Source organism: Umbelopsis ramanniana (assembly GCF_025399195.1).
Source record: "Umbelopsis ramanniana AG unplaced genomic scaffold K450scaffold_41, whole genome shotgun sequence".
Taxonomy (NCBI): domain Eukaryota; kingdom Fungi; phylum Mucoromycota; class Umbelopsidomycetes; order Umbelopsidales; family Umbelopsidaceae; genus Umbelopsis; species Umbelopsis ramanniana.
This window is the reverse complement of record NW_026252127.1, coordinates 1-23740: the sequence shown is the minus strand read 5'-3', so window position 1 is coordinate 23740 and position 23740 is coordinate 1. Positions and strand designations below refer to the sequence as shown.

Genomic DNA, 23740 nt, shown 5'->3' with positions numbered 1-23740 from the left:
TCTTTGCAGTCAGCCCCAACATGTTTAAGTGTACAGCGTCTACAACGTAGAATAACCAGTAATTTAAAATAGCTTATCGCACATGCGCGCATCCATGTCCGGGTAAGCGAGAATTTTCTGCATACACTTTCAAACTGTACTTGAACCTTGGAGTTATAATGCTTCATCAAAATATGTATTGCTTGGTTGGGCTGCCTTTGGCTTTTGATAACGTCATGCAAAACTGTGGTCGAAATTGCAACATATATACGAGACCTAGCCAATCTCATCTGGACGGGACGCGCAGTTCTCGCAGACAAAAATATCTTTCTAGCATTGTCCGGGGATTCTCAGCGTCGTCCCGGACTTGTAAAATTAACATCAGACGGCCCATTACATCCGACTCATATCAACGTTGCTATTGTGACAGGCATGGTGCCTTCTAGCCCTTTGTCAGGGTCCGCTTCAACACATGTAGCGTAACCATTTATTTCAAAACAGTCAAGTTATAGGAAAATGCAGAAGGCAAACATCGACCATTGCTAAAAATAAAGTACAACACGCCATGTTAGCTAGACAAAAGGCCGTAACAATGCCATGGAAGCTTCCCATCCATGACTGCTGTTCTGGTACTCAGTGTTCATGGAAATCGGCTCTTCTATATGACGAGAGGCATGTATTAGCAGGGGTCGTGATTAGAAGAGCGTGAGGCGTATGAGCTGTTCCAGAATTTCTTGAGGCATTCTATTGGCCGGGCAAAGGTGGCAAAGGCGGTTCCGGCCAAGCAAGAGGTTTCACAGGCTTTCTCAAGCTTTAACGGTGGCTAAAAACGAGACTCACACTGCTTCATAAACCTAAAGAAAAAAAAGCTTGCTTGGTTTCCGTTACCATAAATATAATTTTTTTTTTCTTCTTCTCATTGTCAAACCTTACATGTTCCCAAAACCTCCACCCATTTTACAAAAATCACTACACGACATTGTCGATCATCCTCAGAATTATTTCGCTGATGTCTGCTTTCGCTGCGACAACGTGCAAGTATGGGCGCATAACGGTAGGAGGATGATTTTTTTTTCTTTCATTTTTGTATGACCCAAAACGAACCCTTCTTTACTAAACTCTATTGTTTTTGCATTTTTCCTTATAAGCAATAATAAAAACGCGAGCTCCACGAGATTTTCAAACGAAGTTTCTACCAATTGCATCAGAAGGAATTCAACATGTGGATTTACAAGCAGATTGTATACCAGTAGATATGCTGCAGCGGATCATACGTTTTTGGTATACCGCCTCGTTTGTGGCATGGTCAGAGTCCGACTCAATACAATTGTCAGCGCTTTCACTCACGGACTCCAAAGTCAGCTCCACATCCACTTCAGTATCGGATGAAAGTGATCATAAAGTGAATGCGCCAATAACTCCACCGTTGGGATCAGACGAAGCGGCGGCTATACGAGCTTCAGTGATGGAATTGGAATCGACTATTGGAATCAAATTGTTACCGATCATTGAGGAAGGTGTTACCGGTGATCACCAACAATGGTTGAATGATATCAGTCGTATGCGGAAGGATCAAATTTGTGTTGACGTGGTGGTTGCTGTCGACGCTCCCACCAATATACCATCCAAAGCAAACGTCCCCGCTATCGCCGTGTCTAGTGCAGACAACACATCATACTCCGTGCATCGATTCATGTTAGCGGCTCAATCTCCCTACTTTAATGCATTATTCAACTCTCAATTCAAGGAAGCATCAAGTCCTACCATTCATGTTCCACCTGAGCTCTTCACTTCTGCGTCACTCGGCTGTATATTACAATATTACTATAGTAGCAGCCTCGACATCCCCACCGCTCCTATTCGAAAAACCGCTTCGACTGCGGCAGGACGTTTAACACAAAAGAAATTTGGTCTCCGGTTGATGCAAAAGGTGTTTCGCGGGGCCGATTACCTTGGTCAAACCAATACTACGTGTGCTTTGGCCATGCATGAGATAGCTCAAATCTGCGATCAGTTCAAATGCACATGTGCCGACTGTCAATTGCTGTTACCTTCAGTATTATCCTTTTCTGATAAGGTGGTTGCTTCTGTGCCAAAGCTCAGACCCACCATCCTTCGCCTCTATACAGATCCTATCCAAGGTATTGCAAAGTTATGGCCACAAAAGCCATTTGCTCTATTGGTGAATTCATTGGGTATTGTATCAGAGGACACTGGAAGCAACTCTTTTTTGGTGCGAACAGAAGTATCTCCTTCGGCTCTTGTAAGCGACATCAATACGCAGACATTGCAAAGAATCACCAAACACAATGCCATCCAGTCTTTCCACGCCATGCATTTATGCTTGTCTCAATTGCGTGCATCCGATCCTTTCCCCACCTGGTCCATCGCTACCCTTAGTCTTTTAAACCCAATCATCCATCAAACCGCCCTCTTAGTGGCCATGAACTTTGATTACTTCTGCGTCGAATACCCTATTTTATTATCGTGCGTGGATGGCATCGGATTTGGATTTTCTTGCGACTTTTTGGAGTTTCTGTTGAACAGAGTGTTGGATGAGGGTATGCAGGATGCCAATGCTGGCGTTCTGTACCAAGGCATTGTACGAGACCTAATTGGTCGTCAAGAGGTAGTGAAGAACATCGCTGTTGGTGAGGTGCTTGATGCTAGCCGTGCCAAGATTGTTGCTTATCTCAAGAGAAGATGGGTTGGAGTTAAGGCACAGAATGGATTCAAGGATCTAGACAAGGAGGTGTTACGGACCATGGCTGAAGGTAGGTCTTTTTGACAAGGAGTGGGCAGGATCATTTGTGTGCACCGTGAATGCAGCATTGGGGCAGAACCAATATTTTTACTAAATGACGAATTCCATTTTTTCTTTCATTCCACAAGATATTGGTGTGCCGTATCGAACGCTTTCAAAACCCATGGACTCGGATTTCATGAACCTATTTAGCTTCAAGCCTTATTCAAAATCCTCCAAAGTAGCCGCCGATACAGAGCCTTCCAAGGTGAAAGGAAGCTCAATACGATCATCGTCCACCCATGGACGACGCCTTTCTCTTGGTGGCTTAAGACGATCAAGATCCAACTCCAACACTCAGAGACCAACATCACCTCCACTAACGTCGAACCACACAGATACGACAGATAGCGCAAGCAAGCGACCCAATTCAACAGGTGATGAAGTGGATCTAAGCCAGCCTGAACAACTTGCCAATGTGCAAAGGTCGCTTTCCTCTGATGCTACCCCGCAACTTCATGCTTATCAATCGCAGCCTTTGACCATCCCCAAGGTTCGAAATCAACCTCAAGCTATGCTTGATCTTATGTCACTGGAAACTGAAAGTCGTCAGAGGCGTCAGGCACGTCATGCTCCACCTTCATCCGATGGATCATTTTCCTCATTGACCGACGTTCTGTTACCTATTGAATCAACGAGTACTGAAACGGGCGGTGATGATACCACATCGGCTCCTCGCCAATCACGCCTGAAATTCGCTTTACCCGAAACCCCGGCAAGGACCCGATCACCCAACCGTTCAAGATCCTCGACACGGTCCCATTCACCTAATCGCCAACCGGCTGCACTACGTTACTCCAAGCCTCGGAAATCAAGGGGCAATCGCTGGAGTCTTTCCGCTGGAAGTGACTCAAGTGACGATGATGAGAGTACTTACCTCCCCATTACCATTGGTGCCCGCGTTGAATTACTCAGACGCCCTCTCCCTACTCAAGGACATGTTCGTTACTTGGGTAAACTGGTCGGGCAAGATGGAACGTGGGTTGGCGTTGAACTTGATAGTCGAGGTAAGCGCTAGATATTTTTGATTTTTGGTAACGGGAGGCGGCCATTATGGATTGGCATTGAACACATTTTTTCTCTCTCTCTTGCAGTTGGTAAAAATGACGGGTCTGTAGATGGCCAACGGTATTTTCAGACGGATTCTCAACGTGGAATATTTGTACGTGAAGACGACCTTGTAGTGTTAGCATCTCCACTTACCCAATAATGGGTTCTGTGTAAAAGGGACATTTTTTTTAAAGCAATGATTGGTTCATAGAGTGATTATATTATATTACGGTCCAATGAAACATTTGTATGCACACCAATAAAATTCGGATATAGTGGATTTCTGTGGCGCTGGCCAGGCTCTCCCTTCACTCCGTTTCCTTGCCAGGGTATCGTTATAACGTCTATTCCTTGTCCGGAAGCGTTTTTCCAGGATTCATGATGCCATTTGGGTCAATAGCATACTTGATAGTGCGCATCAGGTCTATAGTAGATTCGCCCAACTCCTTGGGCAGATAGGCTTTCTTGCCTATCCCTACCGCATGTTCACCTGTACAAGAACCTTCCATAAGAATGGCACGATCAATTAATCGGGAATTAATGCGTTTGGCTTCAGCGGTTTCTTCTGGGCTATCCCGGTCAAACAAAATGAAGACATGGAAGTTTCCATCGCCAACATGACCGACCATGGGACAGGGTAGAAAAGATTTTGCAACGTCGTCTTTGGTGTGCTCGATTAAATCCGGAAGTCTAGACACAGGCACCACCACATCTGTAGTCCAGATTGAGCAGCCCGGTTTCAACAATGCAGAACTCCACAGCGCCGCCTATTGGGGGGGGGGGGACATGAGTGAGAAGGGGGACATGGAATTCACGGCTTTGGAAACATTACCTTTCGCCCCTCCCATAACTCGTCCTTCTGAGCTTCGGTTTTGGCATATTTGAATTTACCGCCCTTATGTCGGTTGACAATCTCAGACACAAGTGTGATGTCTCGTTCAACCTGGGCTTTGTCTGGACCTGAAAATTTGAAAAACAACGTCGTCTTCTCTTCGTATCCCAAGCGAGGGTTTGCCATATTGATCGCTTTCATCATCAAATCATCCAGTAGCTCTACGGCGCCGACCTGAATGCCAGCCATCATTATTTCCGGTACCACTGCTGCAGCATCTCGAATACTGGGAAAATCGCAAACAGCCACTGGAATATTGAAAACCATGAATTTCCAAATTGAGCAGAGCGAAGTTGGAACCCCAACTCCTCAGGAACATCCACTTTTTTTCTTACCTGAAGTTTCTTTTGGGATGGTGGCAAGTTTGAGTGTAATCTCTGTCACAATACCCAATGTGCCTTCCGAGCCAATAAACAGTTTGGTAAGGTCGTAACCTGCCGATGATTTCCTGGATAATGGATGTGAGTTGTAAATAGCAAGGTAAGTGAGGTCATGATAAGCCAGCCGTCGCTGATTTACCTAGGTCTTTGTCTTGTCTTGACGACACTTCCATCCGACATGACGGCTGTCACATTTAGCACCCACTCACGCATGGTTCCGTATCGCACAGCATTTGTACCAGAGCATCCAGTGCCTACCATACCACCGATGCAAGCGCTATAGCCAATACACTGTCAGTACCCACTGTCCAATCCTCTCCCACTTTTTCAATCTATGCGCCTTACCCTGGACCAGGATCCAATGGGAAGAACATGCCATGTGGCTTGAGGAAAGCATTGAGATCTTCCCAGCCAACCCCTGGTTGAACGACAATATCCATGTCTTGATCATGAAAGGCTACAATATTATCCATGTTCTCTCCAAATGATATACAAATTCCTCCATACGGAGCACTGAAGTGACCTTCCAGACTTGTTAAGCCAGCAACAGGTATGACAGGTACACTGGTGTGGAGAGAGTTTGAAGGTGCGCGCGTTAGTCATGAGCTGGCTACAGAAAGAAAAGAAAAGAAACGAGATTTACTTTAGTTCATTCGCGATCTTGACGATTTCAACTACTTGCTGTGTATTTCGTGGAAATGTCACAATGTTGGGAGCGCCTTCATTATGGTAGCTGTTACTGGTGAAACCATGGAACTGTAGTGCTTCCTCGTCAACAGTGACGTCCTGTGCAGGCAGCACTTTCTGTAGCCGCTCATAAGCTTCCTTGATGGTCTTTGTGCTCACTTTCTCTCTTGCTTGAGTCTTGCCTTGGGTCGCACTAACCTTGACGGGCTGGCCAGCATAGTAATAGCCTGCTGCTCCGCCGGTGGCAGCTGCTCCCAGGGCCCAAGGCCACACCTTGGTAGGAGCGGTAGCAGCGGTGGTTGAAGCTGATCGACGAGCAACATGACAGGTGGCTGTTCTGACGTGTCGAAGCACACTTGTTCTCAACACACTTGAAATCATACTTGGCAAACACGAAAGAAGAGAGGACAAAAAAAATGTGATGGAAAAAAAGTACACCGATTTTTCACTCGCCGTAATATACAATTTCTTTTATTAAATTCGAAACCGTTCCGATGTTCTCCTGCGCTGCCCAATATCAAGCCTTTGATTGTCGTTTCAAACGCAATGCCCCTTCTTGCACTGTAGTGGCAACCAAACGGCCGTCACGAGTGTATAGTTGGCCCATGCACAAACCACGGCCATTGTTCGTCGTAGGGGAAGTAGTTTCGTACAATAGCCTGATCGTTGGGTTGGGATTTGAATTGTTAAGACAGCGCTTAAACTTTTTTAAAGTTTCAGTATAAAGCCGAAGGACTTACCATTCATCGGTTCGAAAAGGAGCATGGAACCATATTTGATGATCCAAACTAACCATGAGTCCAAAGTCTCTACCCGTCATACCATGTGTTTTGGCGGCTGTGCTAATGAACCCTCTATCCGAAGCATAGGCTGCGATGCAAGCGTGGATGGTACGATCATCATCCTCCAAACGTCCTTGAGTTTTCAACCAGGTATACTACGAAACAGTAAAGGGATAAACATTGAGCGATTTCCCAATACGTTGGTCGAAAAAAAACCAACCTGACGATCCTGTTTGCCTGACTTGTGTACAACAGATCTGCTATCCAAAGCTGCAGTCTGTGAGAAGTTAGACGGTTCAGTTTGAAGCAATGGGAGGTCTTAAATTTAGAATGGATGGTTCATTTAGGGTTTTCTACTGACCTCCTGTACTCTTAAAAGCAGTCGGTCTTGCTCTTCTTGACTAAGGTTATTCTTTTCCAGCATTACGGATACGACTTCCGCATGACTAAAAAATGGTATGAAACAAGGGGGTACGGTTAAACCGGTTATGCTTGTAGGAGGTCGAAACAACCATAACCTGATTGGAAAAATGCACTCATACTCACGTACGCAGAGATTCAGGTGGCGGTACTGAAGGCATTTGAGGCTGGTTTCATGATGATGCAACAGGTTAAAATGAATGATATTGGCCACAATGCATAATGATAGCTCCTGCATTACCTGATGATGAAGAACAGGACCAGGTTCGTCTTGAGCAAAGCTCACGCTGGCAGTAAAAATAGCCTTGCCCCTCTGAGTAGCCTTGATCACTCGAGTGGCATAACTTCTACCCGAGCGTAAATGATCTACCTTGAAAAGAATGGGGAGATCATTATCGCCCTGACGAGGAGAAACGATGAGAATTGAGGATTTTTTTTTAAAAAAAAAACATAGCATCATGTGGGCGGACGCTATCTTACCGCACGGATAAAGTAGCAGTGCATAGAATGTACGTAGAACGATGCGTCAACCGTGTTGGCGGCTGCGCGGAGGGCTTGAGCCACTACCTGTATTATAATTAGCTAATAGTGAGCTCCTTGGTTATTTTTATCAATGCGCTCTCACCTGACCACCAAACACACCACGAGCGCCAAAGGGCTTCCATAATTCGCGGGACGTGTATAAACCAGTATCTACTTGGTCAACTTCTATAGCATTGACAATATCAGCTGGCAGGGCGTCTGGGCTGGCTTTTTCTGACGGTTGTGACTGAGAAAATACTTTGACCGTGGGGTTCTTGTGCAGCATATTTTTCAGAGATGAACGAATGGAATGAAAACGAAGGAACTATGCAAGAGAATGAAATGAAAATGATTTTATTTAAGTCGAGCTGACTCTCACACTCCATTCATTCAACATGACAAACTGGAATTGCTGGAGGTACCAAAGGCCCAAAAATGGAACGACGCTGAGTCAGGTGATTTGAAAGCCAAAGGCCGTCTCCAGCGACGCCAAACATTGCAAGCATTAATTGCCCATTCACCTTCATGTCCGTCCAATTGGTAAATAATGAGCCCTTACACTGCAGTCGATCGCGGCATTTCGTTCTAACTCTTTGAATCAGACTCAAGTGGACGAGATCTCGAGCAACTTCATATATCCGAACGGCTGGAATGGTGGACGGTCGGGTAAACGACTTATCCAGAAGGTATGTTGGTAGCTGCATCATTTTTTTTTATTTTTTGACAAGGCTGGGCCGGATGGATGGAATAGCTTTCACTCACTCACTACCTGACTGCACAGGTTCCCAAGCACGTCATCTCAGAAGACCCACACGTTCAATTGGGCAGTAAATTGTGGAGTTATGTCGCCATGGTGGTTGTCATCAACAGTATCCTGGCATACTTTTCAGGCAGTGACCAATAAAATGATAAAGGCTTTGTCTACCAGTGATCTTCGTTTCAAAAAAAAAAAAAAAATGGGGGGAGAGTTGGCGGGGTGTTAGAGGAGAGATGAGGGGACAGAGCCAAAAGCGGTTTTTGGAGTCTGGACTCGATCGAGAACCTTTTCGATTTCCTGGGTTATATATCAAATCGCCTCTTTTTTTTTTTTCTTCTGGCCCCACTCTCTCTTCCCTTTCCATCGCTCTATATAATACAGGATCAATTCAACCATCAAGAGCCTTTCATCATCAGCCAATGTTCAAGCTCTCTTCTTCACAAGACCCATCAGCAAAGGTCCTTCATCATCTATGTCAGCCAGCAACCCTTCATTTGTCTCCCACTACTTCATCTCTTCCTACTCCACCGGAAGGAAGCCATCCCTTGGATTTTCCTGAAGAGTTTTCTCCAGTGTTAATGAATCAATGTATATCACTTCCACCCTCTCCGCCATCAACTCCTGCCCTCAAGGTTCGAAAGCCTACTGCTCTAGGCATCAAACGATCTCTAAAGTACAAGCGCCGTGAACTGTATCAACCTCCTGTGTTTAGACCATACAATTATTCCAGCAGTTGTAGAAGACGAATGAAAGTGTTGTTGGTGGATGACAATTTGATCAACCTCGCCATTTTGTCTCAGACGTTACGGAAACACATGGCCCATTTGGTCGAGCATTTGGAAGTGGCCAAGAGTGGAGTCAAAGCTTTGGAATTACTCAAACTACATTCTTACGACTTGATATTACTGGATATTGACATGCCTATTCTGAATGGCATTGAAACGGCTCGTCACATCCGACAATCAACAGCTGAATATGATGTGCTTGCGTGCAACCGCTCTATTCCCATTGTTGCTGTGACTACCAATGACTCTGCCGAGTGGAAAAGGGCCTATTACGATGTTGGTATGGTATGTATACAATACCATTCGCTTTCCTACCTACAATCAACCCACCCACTTACATGATTTTTATTGCAGAATGGATGTGTCAGTAAACCTATCGCTGTGGATATACTGAAGAAGACCATCAATGGCGTTCTTACACGAGATTCCCGCGAACAACTCATTTCCAAGTAAAATCGCTCGCCTTGGTTTACATATCCCGAATTTTCCTTTCGCTCGCTAAAAGATCGGCTGCCGTCACTTTTACCCGACTTCACCCAAAACGCTTTTTTTCTTTTTTTGCACATCCTTAATCTCGTTTTTTCCCCGATTCACTCCCTGATGTACATATTTCTGCTTCTGTTATTACAGTTACCCTCTCTTGCTTGTATTATAATTTCATCACCTCATTCCACCTAGTCATAACGCTCTCACTCATTCATACCTTGTACTTTTCCTCTCGTCATGTTAACTCTATCTTTGCGGGCATCGGTTGAAGCGAGTCTTTTTTTTTCAACAAACATTGGATGTTTATTCGACATAAATAAAAAACAACCAAAATATTCCCCAAAAATCCTGCCTGTAGCAGCGGAACATCCGGGTGTATGGAATTTCCATAGCAAAGGGTCCATCAGCATGCACCCTCTCATACGCGCCACTTTTGGGGGGAGTAGGGGCCATCCAGTCAAGCAACACTCGATGTCCCCCATAGGCTATGCAAACAAAAAGGAGAAACAATCACACGCTTCTCCATTACATCATGCTCATTAAGTCGATAGCAAACAGGATGAGCATAACAGAGTGTGGCAAAATCGTAGGACATTTGGAACGAGTGTACCACTTGGTCGACCAGAGTAAATTCGGGAGAAAGGGTGTATCCATCTGGCCCTGGAACTCGGTTCGTGCATAACGGTGGAGATCTAGACGGACAACGCACTGCAAACTTCAAGTGATATCCACCCTTCCAGAACATGACAGATAATTCCCAAAGTGGCCCCCCCCCCTCCTTCAACTATTCCACACGGCGTCTGAATTTGGCTATTTCTTCTATTAAAAGATGTGTCAGGTTCTCCACCACTTGGAACAAGTGGGATGGGTTGAGAAGATGGCTTGCAGTGGATAGGATTGAATTTTTTTTTTATGGCGTGCATCTTGAGGCCATTCCTCTCCCTCATTTGAGATATTGAAAAGAAAATGGCTGTTAAACAATTGTAAGCTCAGTTGGGCAGTTTGCTTGGCAGTGATTCAGCGCAGCCAGCCACCGTTTCTCTCTCTACACTGGTTTCGTCAGCCAAGCGTGCCCACCCATGGCGTCCAGGTCAACTGTCCTCTCGTCCACCAAAAGCAAATGTTCGTGACCCCCCATTTATTAGCTTAATCTGTCATTTAGCCCTCCGGTGCTTATGAAACTTGTGCCCTGACCAGCGGGCGTCGTTCTCTCGGTGGATGAAAAAAATGATGGAAAATTTTTTTGGGCGGTGGGGCCGGCGCTACAAAACAAAAGAAAAAAAGGGCAAAGGGTCATAGTCGTGTCATGCCGGAATATCGTAACGAACAGTGGAACTCATGAAATTTAGTATGACATTGACGTTGGTACAAAGCGCAGTAAAAAGCACAGGTCTCGATGTCCTAAGATCGGGTCAATTACCTTCCTTAACCAGTAAGACTGACCAACACGTTGTCTAGGCAGAGCTCTCATAGAGAAATTTTCTATCCTGATTCGAGGGGCAGAGCATCGGTTTAGTATGATAATCATACTGGCTTTCGTTAAAAAAAAAAAAACCACATCGTTTTACCGAGTGAAGATCATTTGGCGCTCTGGAACGTGGACATTCTTTCATCATATGCTTAATTTACATACGTTGAATACATCACCTTGTTCTCATTGGACTCGGTTCAGGCAATGGGCCAAATGGACCAATCAGAGGCATTGCCAGACATTGATGGGGGGAGTCCCCCGCCTGCCAGGGTTTTTTTCTAACTCCTCCGCATGGGACGGTCGCGCTCTCGACCTTTGTCATTGACCATGAAGATCAAAGTAAACACATGGACCGTGCCGGCTTACTGGTCTTGGGACGTGGAAAATGAAGATGTTTGTGGTATATGTCAAGTGGCCTACGATGCCTGTTGCCCAACATGTACCGTACCAGGTGATGGCTGCCCTCTCATATGGGGCGAATGCAGCCATGTATTTCACATGCATTGCTTAATCAAGTGGTTGAACGCCCCTAACAGCCAGGAGCAGTGTCCAATGGACCGAACGCCATGGAAAACCGCCGCTGCTCATTCTTAGATTGCAACTTCATACCTTTCACTATATACCCACAACCGATACTTCCCATAATAAATGGATAGCGTGCTATATGAGCCAACCATTATATTTAGAGAGCCTTTCGACATCTCTAGTTCATTTCAGTTTCAAAGTTTCTGTTTTCACAAAATCTTTGACACATAAAATGTATCCTTTTTTCAATCGGCTCTTTCAAACATTGTACATTTCAACGCCATTCTACGGTGGTACTTGTTTCGCTTCGCTATTCCGTACATGGCAAAGAGCCTAGTGGAAGGAGGATCCAGACACTTCCACACAACACATGGGGCGGAGAAATGGTGGGCACGCGCCGCTAATCTCCACAGGGACACAATGGTTCTGTCGCTGAGGGATGGAAAAGGGACGAGGCCACGCCACCTGGCATGGATGGCGAAACGCAATATGTGGAATGCGTGTTACGCTACGCTACGTTACGTTACATTACATTACAGCCAAAAGAGATCAATCAGTATGAGGATTTATAATCGATTGAAGGGTATACAAAACGACATAGCCTTGTCAAAGGGACGCATAATCGCCCTCATCAACGTTCTCACATAGCCTCTTTACGTGTCGTGTAACCTACTTTATCTTTCATGCTGCACACACACACAAAAGGATCGTCAACGTATTCGTCATCAGATTGAGCGTAAATGGCTGTAGTGTAATCAGTCATTCGTTCACACGAAGTGCTTCTTAATTATTTGCCATGCGCAGTTCTAAATACATGCTTCATTGCTCTCTGCTTCTCTTATATCATCAGCTTGGACTGGAAATTTATTGTCGTACCTAAATGTCATATATAGCCAGAATGGGCCGAGCTGCCTTACGTATGCTTCGAAGGACTCAGAAAGCAAGGTACCTTTGACTTTGATACGGTGAAGCACATTGCATTGAATACTTCCCATAAGCACGATGAAGACATTGGGTCAATACATGCCGTGACCTGAAAACCAATGGACGGACATGAAAAAAATAATAATTATGTTATAAAGTACAACACCTATCGAACAGTTCACAAGCCCGAATGTAAAAAAATAGTTGGATAAACGTTTTGTTGGTTTCTTGTAAGCCAAGCCGGTTCAAAAGACAAGCAGGTTTTCCATCAACGAAATAATAAGAGAGAAAAGAGTAGGTTCTTTTTGTTTGGAAATATGAAGAAAAAAAAAGAAGAAGGGGAACGTTGTATATTATTGGAAAGAAGGAAACAAAAGGAGTTCAATTATATGTTGCCACCGCTAAAGAGAATCTCAATAGCAGCATTCACATCACCATTGGTAGTTTGCAGAGCTCTAATATTTTTTGCAGCATCCCACAGACCCATTTCATTCAACTGCTGTAATTGCACCTGAAATCGTTCCTCCGGAGGACGATTATCAGTTGGAGCCGAGGTATTTTGTTGGAGCATAGGGTTACCGAAGGCTGCAAAGGGATTGAAAGGAGGAGCAGCAGCCGAGCCCTGTTGTTCTGTTGCTGATGGGTTAGGACTGGCCATACCGCCGAATGGAGAACCGCCAAAACCGCCGCCAGGAGGCATGCCGCCGCCGCCTCCCATACCTTGCATGGCAGAGGACATCTGAGCCATTTGACGAATAGTATCAGGATTAGAAATCATTTGACGGAATTCGGGAGATTGCATCATTTGCCGTATTTCAGGACCCATGCTGGATAGATGAGGGTTGGTTGATATAATCGAATCCAGGACGGCGGGATTCTGAAGCATGGTTGACATGTATTGAGCAAACATGGGGTTTTGCAACATTTGGTTCATCATGTTTTGATCGGGAGCAGCGCCTCCTAGTCCGGCAGCTCCCATACCACCTCCCATACCACCGCCCATACCCCAAGGGTTCATTCCGCCTGCACCGCCAAGTGCAGCAAAGGGATTGGCTGGAGTAGCAGAGGGAGAAGTAATGGGTGACTGGACGGATGCTTGTGATGTGGGAGGAGCTGTAGTCGAGGTGTTAGTGGGTGCCGAGGCGTTACTGCCAGCCGAAGCGCTGGAGGTATCTATCAAGCAGAATGAAAACTGTATGTAAGCAAAACGAGATCTGGCTGACAAAGAAGTCGGAATGCTTCAAACGGAAGTCCATCGTAATCTGTGTCGCCTCCTCAATAAATACCATACCTTTGGGTTGATTAGGAGCAGCTCCCTTCACCATGTGGATGGTGTTTCCATCGGCAACCTTGTAATCCGACAGCAGATCGTTATCCTTTAGAACTCGGCCAGAAAAGATCAGACGTTGTCTATCAGCTGGCACATCCGTTTGGGCTGCGATGGCTTCCTTAAGGTCAAGTATGGTCTTCGAAGGTTCTATAGTGATGACGAACTTCTTATCACTTGAAGACTTTATATTGATGTTGATGGACATGGTGGTTGAATAAAAAGCACTTGGTTCTTTTTCTTTCCTTTCCTGACCGAATGTCCTTTTTGGAGGAGAGCCAATTTGCTGACGTAGGCCATTTCTTTATGTGGCGATCGCTGTGGCGGTTTGCCCAACGAGACGCGTCAGCTAATTCAAAGGATCCCAGGGACAACTGTGGCGCGACAAGGCCTGCCATCATGCTTCTAAAAAGGCGAGTTTATGCTTATGTTTTTCTACTTATCATTGCTAAATATCCAATCGTACCACCCATTTTATTATTTGGTTCTTTTCGCTTTCAAAAAAAAAAAGGAGAAAGAGAGAGATAAAAAAAAAACCACAATGCCCTATCTACGGTGACGGCCATCGTCCCGGTTCCGAGAGCTTGAACGCTGCCGTCGAGAGTCTCTGTCTTTTGTATGGTGATGATCATGCCGCCGTCGGTCTCGTGATCGTGAGTCTGACCTATCGCGAGATCTACTTCGATATCTCCGTCGTCTACTGGAGCTCCTTTGTCTGTGTCTATTTGGACTTGTTGAGCTACTCACACTTCTTCGCTGTGTACGTCCTCGATCACGTTCTCGACTTGGAGAGCGATCATTTTTCGATCGCTTGTGATAGGAAGAACTCTTTTCGCGTCGTCTTCCACCTTCATCGCTACTATTGTCATCCGAGCGATACCGTCGTTTGTGGTCCCGGTGTGATAGGGATGACGATGTTCGTTGTGAATGCTGCTTGCTAGAACTCTTGTGCTCAGATCTAGGTGAAGAAACCGAGGGTGACCCGGTTGAACCAGTAACTTGAAGCTTATCGTAAATGGTTTTCAATTGTTGATGCTTGATCTTATTGAATGGCCAGTATCGTTTGGCATACCACCACATGTGATTTGAAAGCTTTTCCCGGGCTCCACTGGAAGGTTGCTTATTGGCAACATGACTGATGTGGTCTCCAATCGCTCCAATACAGTCTTTAATAAGCGCAGATCGTTCCAAACCATTCAACTTCATAGCATGATCCCTTAATCGTACCAATTTGGGCTTGACGGGTTTCAATACCATGGCCACTTTCTCCTCGTCCATGCTCTCATAGCCTGAAGCTGCATCTTCGGAGGCATCTTGGACTTCAAGTTTAGGGGACTTGGTCTTGAGAGAGGGGGATGAGCTGGGATTGGGGGATGATTTGAGAGAAGTGGTGGATGCAGTCTTTTTGGGTTTGGATGCTGAAATATTCGGTGAATGGCTAGGCTTTGAACTACCAGCTTTGCTACGTCGACGACTTGCGGCAGCTTGCTTCATTTCTTGATCAGCTACGATGGTTTTGAGTAGGTAGTCACCTCTACGCACCAAATGAATTGCCTTGGGAGCTTTGGTTTCGGTCTTACCCTTCTTCTTGACTGCCTTATTCTTATCGTCTGTACCATCTTCATCATCATTCATCAAAAAGAACTTTTCACCAAGACCAAACGCTTCGTCTTGTTGAATCTTGATCCAACTTCCAAACCCATGTTTATATATACCGGCAAGTAGCATTGAATCTTCCCGATGACCCCATTGGCATGCCCAACTGGTAACAGGTTTCAATGACATGGTGATGCGGAACTTGGCAAGTTGAGCATTGTCCTTCAACATGTTATGCAAGACTTTGAGGTCGTCCACTCGTTGAACCACTTGACCAGCATTCACGCTATTGATGTCGCGCCATGTTATTAGAATGGCCTTGTGCTTAGTAGTTAGCACAGGCTTAGGTACATCCGGACTATCGGCCCCGTTTTCACCGGAGCGAGTTTGCTTCACATGTTCACGTACAGCGGCTAGGCAAGATTGGTATAAATCGTCGCTGGCCTCCAGAACCAAGCTGGCGTCCTTGTTGACAAGATCAGAATCGGATACGAATTCATCATACCGATCTCTAGCATCGCCAAATTTGGTGGATCCACGAATCACTGCTCTCAAGTCGCGTTCGCTCAAAACATTCGATACACCACCTGATTTCTTCTTGGTCGCGGAACGAGCTACTTTGCGTTTTTTGGTACCATTGGCAGCGTCGTCACCGTGCACAGATTCATTGTCATCCGATGCTTCACCATAGTTGTATTGCTTGCGTTTGGCGGCTCGGTCATAAAATTCAAGATTAGTCGCTTCATCTTCGGGAGCAGCAGGTCGCTCGTTTTCAGGAATGATATCGTCCCAGCTAATGTCATCGGTTCCACCATAATCGGCAACTTGGAATTGAGCCAAAAAGTCTTCTCCTCCAAGAGACTGTCCACCCTCACCGGTCAATGTTTCAGTATGTTCAGCGCGAGCCAAAATGTCATCCAAATCCATGTCATCGAGTTTTTGGGTATTTTGTTCATCTTGAAACATTTTTTGCGCACCAAATTTCAAAATGGCTGACATCTCTTCCTTGTTGAATGGAAGTTCACCAACTTTGCCAGACGTTTTAGAAGCATCGGTCGACACGGCATTTTTATCCATCAACGATAAACCAGACGTATCCATCTGCTTGATAAGTAGGTATTCCAACACCATCTTCTTCTTGGCACGTTCAATCATGTCTTCTTCCATGGTGCCTTTGGAAACAAACCGGTAGACGTTGACCGATTTAGTTTGACCAATACGATGCGCACGCGACATAGCTTGCAGATCGTTTTGTGGATTCCAATCTGAATCAAAAATGATGACAGTATCCGCCGTGACGAGATTGATACCCATTCCTCCAGCACGAGTTGACAATAGGAAAACGAAATCAGGACTGTCGGGCGCATTGTAGTGCTCAATCGCCTTGTTTCGCACCTCAGGTCGCATGCTTCCGTCCAAACGTTGGTATGGATGTCCACGCAAAGACATGTAATCCGACAAGATATCCAACATCATGACCATTTGAGAGAAAATGAGCACACGATGACCATCCGTTTTCAGTCGGGTAAGCAATTTATCCAACAGCACCATCTTGCCACTATTTGTTACAAGGCCCTTCAGTAACTCCACCTTGTTATCTGACTTGGGTTCGGCGTCAGGGAACAGGTAAGGGTGATTACTGGCCTTCTTAAGTTCCATAGCAATATTGAGCCATTGCTTTTTTTGCTTTTCGTTACCGTTCGTTAATGCAGCAAAATTTTTCGTAAGGATACTTTTGTAGTAGTGCATTTGCATGGCACTCAGTTCCACTCGCAAAATACGCTCTGTCTTGTTTGGTAACGAACGTTCTACATCTTTTTTCAATCTTCGAAGCATATAAGGCTTGAGTTGAGTATGCAATTGACCAATCTTTTCTTTTTGACGCTCTTGGTCGTCTTTTTCATCAATATTTACATCCCACTCCGATATGTCTAGAGATGGCATCAAGAAATTGACAAGGGAAGATAATTCTTTGATGTTGTTTTGCAGTGGTGTTCCAGTAATCAAAAGACGGTTACTGGTATTGAACCCTTGTAGAGCTTCATGTAGCTGTGACTGAGAATTCTTTAGTCGATGAGCTTCGTCCACAGCCAAATAATGCCATTTGATGCCTCCAAGTTCTGCCCGATCCTTCAAGACCAGCTCATAAGTCGTGACCAGAACATTGAACTTGAGTTTGACACCACCTTGTTGATAGAATTCGTGGGCTCTGATCATTTCGCGAGACTGTCGGTTTCCAATATAACAAACGACGTTCATTTCAGGAGCCCACTGCCTGAATTCTTGCATCCAATTTTCAGAGGTCGAAAGTGGAACCACAATCAGGAATGGTCCGTATACTCTTTGTTCATGGAAAAGATAGTTGAGAAAACTGATCGTCTGAACAGTCTTGCCCAAACCCATTTCATCGGCTAGGATTCCATTTTCATCACGTGACCAAAGATGAGCCATCCAATTCACACCTAACAATTGATAGTCGCGAAGTTCTCCACCCTTGATATATTCAGGTTGTTCTTGCATACGCTTGAACGCAGGGCGATGTTTTCCTATAACAGTGGATTTGGAAGGAACTTTGAGACTGGCGTCTCGATCCAGGAACGCGTCGATTTCCGCTTGAAAGTCATTTACAATCAGGTCTGCGGCTTCCCAGGTACAATTGTCGTACCTCAGACCTTTCCATTTACAAAGGTATTCGGTGGTCAGAAACCCTCGATCATCTACAGCCACACCGTCGCGCATGCCAATGACTCGTTCGACGGTCTTCCATTCCTCAAGCTCAGCTCGATTGCGCTCAATATTGATGTCGTGTTGCTCAATTTCCTCTTTCGTGGTATCGGGATGTCGCCTAAATCGAGCAACTTCATAAATATTACTCTTGATATAATTTTCCACTTTTCGAAAGCCCTTATAATCTGTGAGACTGGAAAACAATTCCCAGGAATCGTGAAGATGTGAGCGCCCTTTCCATTTGATGAGAAACTCAATGTTCCTCTCTGGTATGTCATCTTGATCTTCCTCTGCATAGGAAAAAAAAGAAAAAATTTCAGAACGATGGCAGATTTTTGGCATTGATCTGCCCAGCAAGCTACATACCGTGTCGTTCTATTCTTCGGTGATCGTGAATGCTCTCTATGGTTTCACCTTCTTCAACTTCTGGTATTGGTGTTGAAGCTTCCAGTTTCATATCAAGGTCAGATGAATCTGATCCCATGAGATCTTCGTTATAACTCTTGATCTTCCTTTCACGAGTGGAATATCTCGGTGACGACCATGTGCTCCAGTCTTCAATATCAGAAGCCGGCTTCGCAGCTATAAAAAAATCATGAAGATGAATTTTCAATGTTTTACGCGTCATGCTAATGATTTTTGCGTTATCTTACACTTTGACTTTTGACTTGGTCTTGGTTTCGATTGGCGTGGCGTGTGTTTGACATTGAAGTCTTCATCACTCTCTGCATCGTCAAAACTTTCGCTCTCTGACGATTCCTCATTAAATTTCTCTTCTTCCGACGCAGGATCTACACAACAAACATGATTTGAAATGAGTTTTGTATCAATATGCAACACTCTATCGTGTTTAAGTACAGCTATTCCCACAAAACATACCATGCTTAGTCCGTCGACGTGAGGTAGCTGTAGCAGTATATAAGTTGTCGCCTTCCGTATCATCTTCTGATGAATCTTCAGCATACAAGGGTCTCTTTCCAGTTTGCTATAATAATATATATGCGATCAGTACAATGTAGACAAGATATACCATGACTTAGCAATGGTATTGAAGCTTACCTTTGGCAGCTTTGAACGAGAGTTGGTTCGCCCAGAGCGACGTAAACAATACAAGTCTGGATCCAAATAGTCGACATCTTCATTTTGTTTAGATGAAGTATGTCCATAGTTTGGCTGTGGTGACCCATTCGACTCTTGTTGGCTATTATCAGACTGATCGTCACTATAGCCGTCATTATCTTCGCCTTCTTCGTCACTGGATGCCACTATTCGTCGACGAGCTTTACGCAATAAAGCGTTGGGATCATTTCCAGCTTCCGTTTCGCTGGGCTCTTCCCAGCCATTGAAAGGAGAACGCAGGTCCTTTTCCACATCACTGAGACTGTCGCTGGATAAATACTGGTCTGACTCCTCAGTGTACATGATATTAGCAGCAACTGTTGTAATGGTAGATTTCAGAAGTCGGTTAGTAGTGTCATAAAAGATCGAAAGTCAGGGACGCATTGACTATAAAGTCAAGTTGCTTGGACTACGGTCGCTGTAGCACAGCACAAGCCACCGTCACGATAATACGAAAGAAGAGTGGGTATGAGGGTATGTGAGGCGGCAATGCAATAAAAGCTGTTGAGGTGAAAAAATAACGGGATAGGTGGTGAATAGTATGGTACAGGTTTGAAAAGACGAAAGTGTAGTTGGGTTGAAGATTTGATAACTTTTGTGTAAGGGTCGATACAAAATGAGATAGGATTACAAATGCGAATGGGGCATGCCTGTGTAATGAGGCAGTATAGGAAGTAGGGTAACCATAATGGCAACTGAAAGTGTGGAACGAGAAGTAAAATGGGGGGTTGTGTGCGGATGCTAGACAGTACGTTGGATCCACCAATCTAGTAATGGAATCCGTCCGTTCCCCCAATTAGCAGCATGAAGAAAATCATCTTACCCGGTGTTTTGGCAGCAGCCAGAGACATATGCTCACTCAGAAAGTTAGCAACAGTACGTTATGTGTTGCGCGCTGAAGTAGGCGGCTCGGTAAGTCTAGTTGCTTCGGAAACAACGGTCTGAAAACAACAAAGAGAAATAATGAAATCGGGTTTCTCAAGTTCAATTTGTTGAATTGAATTTTTGCAAGAAATTTGAAGCAAAGCAGCACAACACAAAATAATCTCACATCCTTGCTTCACAATCTCATAACTGTGAAGATCATTACAGTTTCGAACATACTCGCTTAATGAGTATGTTATTTATACGATCTGCTCAGTGTTTCAGTTTACCATGGATCAACGATGTGCCATTCGTATTGGTAGAACACACCCTCGTTGGCGTGAACGCTACTAATCCCGAATGCATTAGAAAATGCACAACAGTACACCATTGTACGTGTATTTTGCTCCTCATAGTATGGAAGCAGCTGCAAATATGTACCTTCGATCTGTTACGACTTGGCCTGTGGCGTGAGTACGTGTTGCTATCCATCACCTGGACAGTAACTATGATGATGACTACTTTATTTAATCTTTAAGGATTCCAATTGGATTCTGATTTTTCACTTGGCTTACCAGAACTCAAGAACGTTAAGCAATAACAACGGTCGCGACATTAGTGGGTGGCTTTCATTTGGCAACCGTATAGAGGATCATCTGTTGCAATGGATTTACGTAATTTGATATACATTAAATATTCATATATCTATCAAGAATATGGTGATAACAAGCTTACAGCAGCATACCTTCTAAAGCGAGAAGAAAAGATTTTGTGAGTTAATTCAAATACAATCTTTATAACACGTGCACACTATCTTTCGCCTTCAGACACTATAGGAACACGCGTTCGGGCCTGAAAAAAATAATAATTACGAGATCGCTGAAAGCATCCATCACTTTTCATCTTCTGCATAATGGTGAGAGATTTTAGATAGGTTGATTACGTTGTGTAGAGCATAGCTGATCTGCTTTTGTTTTGTTCCAGTCTTTGGCTCCAGTCCAAATTTTCGACCAACAAGCTACTGAAGAGAGAGCCGAGAATGCTCGTTTGGTAAGCATTACTGCATTCATCAAGATCTTGGATCCAGCAGGTACGCTAACCCATGCTTTTATCTAGTCATCCTTCATCGGTGCTATTGCTGTAGGAGATCTTGTCAAAAGCACCCTTGGACCCAAGGGAATGGTGAGAATTCCGTCCCGTTTTGATTCATCTTACTCGTCGATCATTTGACATGTGCTCAATCTTCAATCTGTCATCCTCAGGACAAAATTCTCCAATCTGCTACAACTGGCGAGATTATGGTCACCAACGACGGCGCCACCATCTTGAAATCGATCGCCCTCGACAATGCTGCCGCTAAGGTGTTAGTCAACATCTCTAAAGTTCAAGATGACGAAGTTGGTGATGGCACCACTTCTGTCTGTGTTCTTGCTGCCGAACTTTTGAGAGAGGCTGAGCGTCTTATCAACCAAAGAATCCATCCTCAAACCATTATTGAAGGTTACCGTTTAGCTAGCGCAGCCGCTTACAAAGCTTTGGAAGCAAGTGCAGTTGATAACAGCAACGATCAGGCCAAGTTCCGTAAGGATTTGATCGACATCGCAAAGACCACCTTGAGTTCCAAAGTTCTTTCTCAGGACAAGGAATACTTTGCTACCTTGGCTGTTGATGCCGTTCTCAGATTGAAGGGCTCAACTAACTTGGAACACATCCAAATCATCAAGAAGGCTGGTGGCAGACTCATAGATTCATATCTCGATGAAGGTTAGCTACTTAAAATTCTTGGAAATGATCACCTGAAGAGATGACAGCGCAAACACCAATACTAACCCCATTTATCACCATATCATAGGTTTCATTCTTGACAAGAAGATCGGTGTTAACTGCCCCAAGCGTATCGAGAATGCTACCATTCTCGTTGCTAATACCCGTAAGTTGAAGCAGGCATCTCATATTTTGCAACCCCTTACACCGGTTCTCACATTTTGGGATTTTAGCTATGGATACAGACAAGATCAAGGTTTTCGGCGCCCGAGTTCGCGTCGATGCTACTGGAAAGCTCGCTGAACTTGAACGTGCCGAACGTGAAAAGATGAAGGCTAAGGTTGAAAAGATCAAGGCCCACGGCATTAACTGCTTTGTTAACCGTCAGTTGATCTATAACTGGCCCGAACAGTTGTTCGCCGATTCTGGTATCGCCAGTATTGAGCATGCTGATTTTGAGGGCGTTGAGCGTCTTGCTCTTGTTACTGGTAAGGCTAATCCGCATTTCCTTTGTTATCTTAAGTCTGGTGAAGATGCTTATATACCTGTGTTATAGGTGGAGAAATCGCATCTACCTTCGACCACCCTGAACTCGTCAAACTCGGTCACTGCGACCTTATCGAAGAAATCATCATTGGTGAAGACAAGGTATGTGCAGGCAACTTCCATTACAGTTTTTCCTATCACGCTGTGACCTGACCTAACCATCGTGTTACATTAGCTGATCAAATTCTCTGGTGTCGCTGCTGGTGAGGCTTGTACCGTTGTCCTTCGTGGAGCTACACAACAATTGCTCGATGAAGCTGAGCGATCATTGCACGATGCCTTGTCTGTATTGTCACAGACTGTCAAGGAACCACGAACAGTCCTTGGTGGTGGATGTTCTGAAATGTTGATGTCCAAGGTTTGCGATGAGATCGCCGCAAAGACTGCTGGTAAGAAGGCTATTGCTGCTGAGGCTTTCGCCAAGGCTCTTCGCCAGATGCCCACTATCCTTGCCGACAATGCTGGTTACGACTCATCCGAGTTGGTTGCACAATTGAGAGCCGCACACACTGAAGGCCACAAAACGGCCGGTCTCGGTAAGTTGAAACAATGGACTTATGCGTATGGTACTAGTGTTGTGTTCGTCGTCTAAATGCTTTACCCATCTACGCAGATATGAACATCGGAAAGGTTGGAGATGTCAGAGAATTGGGTATCACGGAATCCTTCAAGTTGAAGAAGCAGGTCCTCCTCTCTGCATCTGAAGCCGCTGAGATGATTCTCAGAGTCGACGATATCATTCGCTGCGCACCTCGGTAAGTGACCATTGTCATTTAATATCAATCTGGCTTTTATTTTCTCTAACTTCGTCGCGTCAACCTAGTCAACGACAAGGATAAGCTTTTCCCATACTCCACTAGATTTTCAAAAAAAAAAATTGTTTATACAGAGAACGCATCTTCCTTCACGAGGTGTCATTAAACTTGCTATGAAAGAAAAAAAGAAAAAGTACATTTCAATCGTGTAATCACCCATTTGGCCGATGTATTGCAATAAAATCAAAATAACGGAAACTACATCAGAAATATACAGTCCTTTTAGAAATAATTTGCGCTGACATCATATAAGTTTAGCTTCGTATCAAAATGTTGAACTCTGCCAAAAAATTAAAACGGATATCTTCCAATATACGATTGTTTTCTTCGAATATGCACCTCTGCCTACCACAATATGAGCTGACTGCTTATTTGCCAATAGCAATTTCATAAAATCATGAGACAGTCTAGGTTGGAGAAGTCAGTCCCGCTGATCTTGAACATATATCATTCTTCACTTGTGTTCACCAATGCTGATATCTACATCTATTAATCAACTTTTATATCTCGCATCTTCAG

At 44.6% G+C, this 23740-nt stretch overlaps 10 protein-coding genes across 10 annotated transcripts; 6 read left to right on the top strand and 4 right to left on the bottom strand.

Annotated features, from left to right (window-relative positions):
• The first annotated feature begins 1152 nt into the window (after window positions 1-1152).
• K450DRAFT_248265 (uncharacterized protein) lies at window positions 1153-2852 on the top strand. Its single transcript, XM_051590202.1, has one exon. It carries the CDS (start codon window positions 1235-1237, stop codon window positions 2765-2767), a length of 1533 nt encoding a protein of 510 aa, XP_051443136.1. The 5' UTR covers window positions 1153-1234; the 3' UTR covers window positions 2768-2852.
• Window positions 2853-4075: 1223 nt separating this feature from the next.
• Window positions 4076-6523, bottom strand: K450DRAFT_248253 (uncharacterized protein). Its single transcript, XM_051590201.1, has 6 exons — window positions 5748-6523; window positions 5450-5668; window positions 5244-5381; window positions 5060-5172; window positions 4665-4972; window positions 4076-4599 (listed from the first exon to the last, which is right to left on the bottom strand). The coding sequence occupies exons 1-6, from the start codon at window positions 6170-6172 to the stop codon at window positions 4177-4179; spliced, it is 1626 nt and encodes a 541-aa protein (XP_051443135.1). The 5' UTR covers window positions 6173-6523; the 3' UTR covers window positions 4076-4176.
• On the bottom strand, window positions 6309-7801 carry K450DRAFT_273107 (uncharacterized protein; the record flags this gene model as incomplete). Its single annotated transcript, XM_051593077.1, has 8 exons — window positions 6309-6450; window positions 6532-6728; window positions 6794-6850; window positions 6935-7019; window positions 7120-7160; window positions 7235-7393; window positions 7474-7560; window positions 7619-7801. 8 exons carry the CDS (start codon window positions 7799-7801, stop codon window positions 6309-6311), a joined length of 951 nt encoding a protein of 316 aa, XP_051443134.1.
• Window positions 7802-7882: 81 nt separating this feature from the next.
• On the top strand, window positions 7883-8445 carry K450DRAFT_281920 (uncharacterized protein). The gene is made up of 3 exons (XM_051593414.1): window positions 7883-8055; window positions 8118-8201; window positions 8297-8445. The coding sequence occupies exons 1-3, from the start codon at window positions 8041-8043 to the stop codon at window positions 8417-8419; spliced, it is 222 nt and encodes a 73-aa protein (XP_051443133.1). The 5' UTR covers window positions 7883-8040; the 3' UTR covers window positions 8420-8445.
• Window positions 8446-8604: 159 nt separating this feature from the next.
• Window positions 8605-9645, top strand: K450DRAFT_248240 (uncharacterized protein). The gene is made up of 3 exons (XM_051590200.1): window positions 8605-8904; window positions 8985-9342; window positions 9412-9645. Exons 2-3 carry the CDS (start codon window positions 9019-9021, stop codon window positions 9508-9510), a joined length of 423 nt encoding a protein of 140 aa, XP_051443132.1. The 5' UTR covers window positions 8605-8904; window positions 8985-9018; the 3' UTR covers window positions 9511-9645.
• K450DRAFT_248236 (uncharacterized protein) lies at window positions 9591-10186 on the top strand. The gene has a single exon (XM_051590199.1). It carries the CDS (start codon window positions 9781-9783, stop codon window positions 10084-10086), a length of 306 nt encoding a protein of 101 aa, XP_051443131.1. The 5' UTR covers window positions 9591-9780; the 3' UTR covers window positions 10087-10186.
• A 1002-nt stretch (window positions 10187-11188) lies between these two features.
• On the top strand, window positions 11189-11798 carry K450DRAFT_248232 (uncharacterized protein). Its single transcript, XM_051590198.1, has one exon. It carries the CDS (start codon window positions 11306-11308, stop codon window positions 11606-11608), a length of 303 nt encoding a protein of 100 aa, XP_051443130.1. The 5' UTR covers window positions 11189-11305; the 3' UTR covers window positions 11609-11798.
• A 744-nt stretch (window positions 11799-12542) lies between these two features.
• K450DRAFT_248224 (uncharacterized protein) lies at window positions 12543-14165 on the bottom strand. Its single transcript, XM_051590197.1, has 3 exons — window positions 13755-14165; window positions 13184-13576; window positions 12543-13093 (listed from the first exon to the last, which is right to left on the bottom strand). The coding sequence occupies exons 1-3, from the start codon at window positions 13996-13998 to the stop codon at window positions 12849-12851; spliced, it is 882 nt and encodes a 293-aa protein (XP_051443129.1). The 5' UTR covers window positions 13999-14165; the 3' UTR covers window positions 12543-12848.
• Window positions 14166-14327: 162 nt separating this feature from the next.
• K450DRAFT_248222 (uncharacterized protein) lies at window positions 14328-18814 on the bottom strand. The gene is made up of 2 exons (XM_051590196.1): window positions 18767-18814; window positions 14328-18695 (listed from the first exon to the last, which is right to left on the bottom strand). The coding sequence occupies exon 2, from the start codon at window positions 18453-18455 to the stop codon at window positions 14337-14339; it is 4119 nt and encodes a 1372-aa protein (XP_051443128.1). The 5' UTR covers window positions 18456-18695; window positions 18767-18814; the 3' UTR covers window positions 14328-14336.
• Window positions 18815-20970: 2156 nt separating this feature from the next.
• K450DRAFT_248216 (uncharacterized protein) lies at window positions 20971-23507 on the top strand. The gene is made up of 10 exons (XM_051590195.1): window positions 20971-21012; window positions 21081-21146; window positions 21213-21278; window positions 21359-21860; window positions 21949-22026; window positions 22094-22348; window positions 22417-22508; window positions 22582-22942; window positions 23020-23161; window positions 23230-23507. Exons 1-10 carry the CDS (start codon window positions 21010-21012, stop codon window positions 23243-23245), a joined length of 1581 nt encoding a protein of 526 aa, XP_051443127.1. The 5' UTR covers window positions 20971-21009; the 3' UTR covers window positions 23246-23507.
• Window positions 23508-23740: the final 233 nt, after the last annotated feature.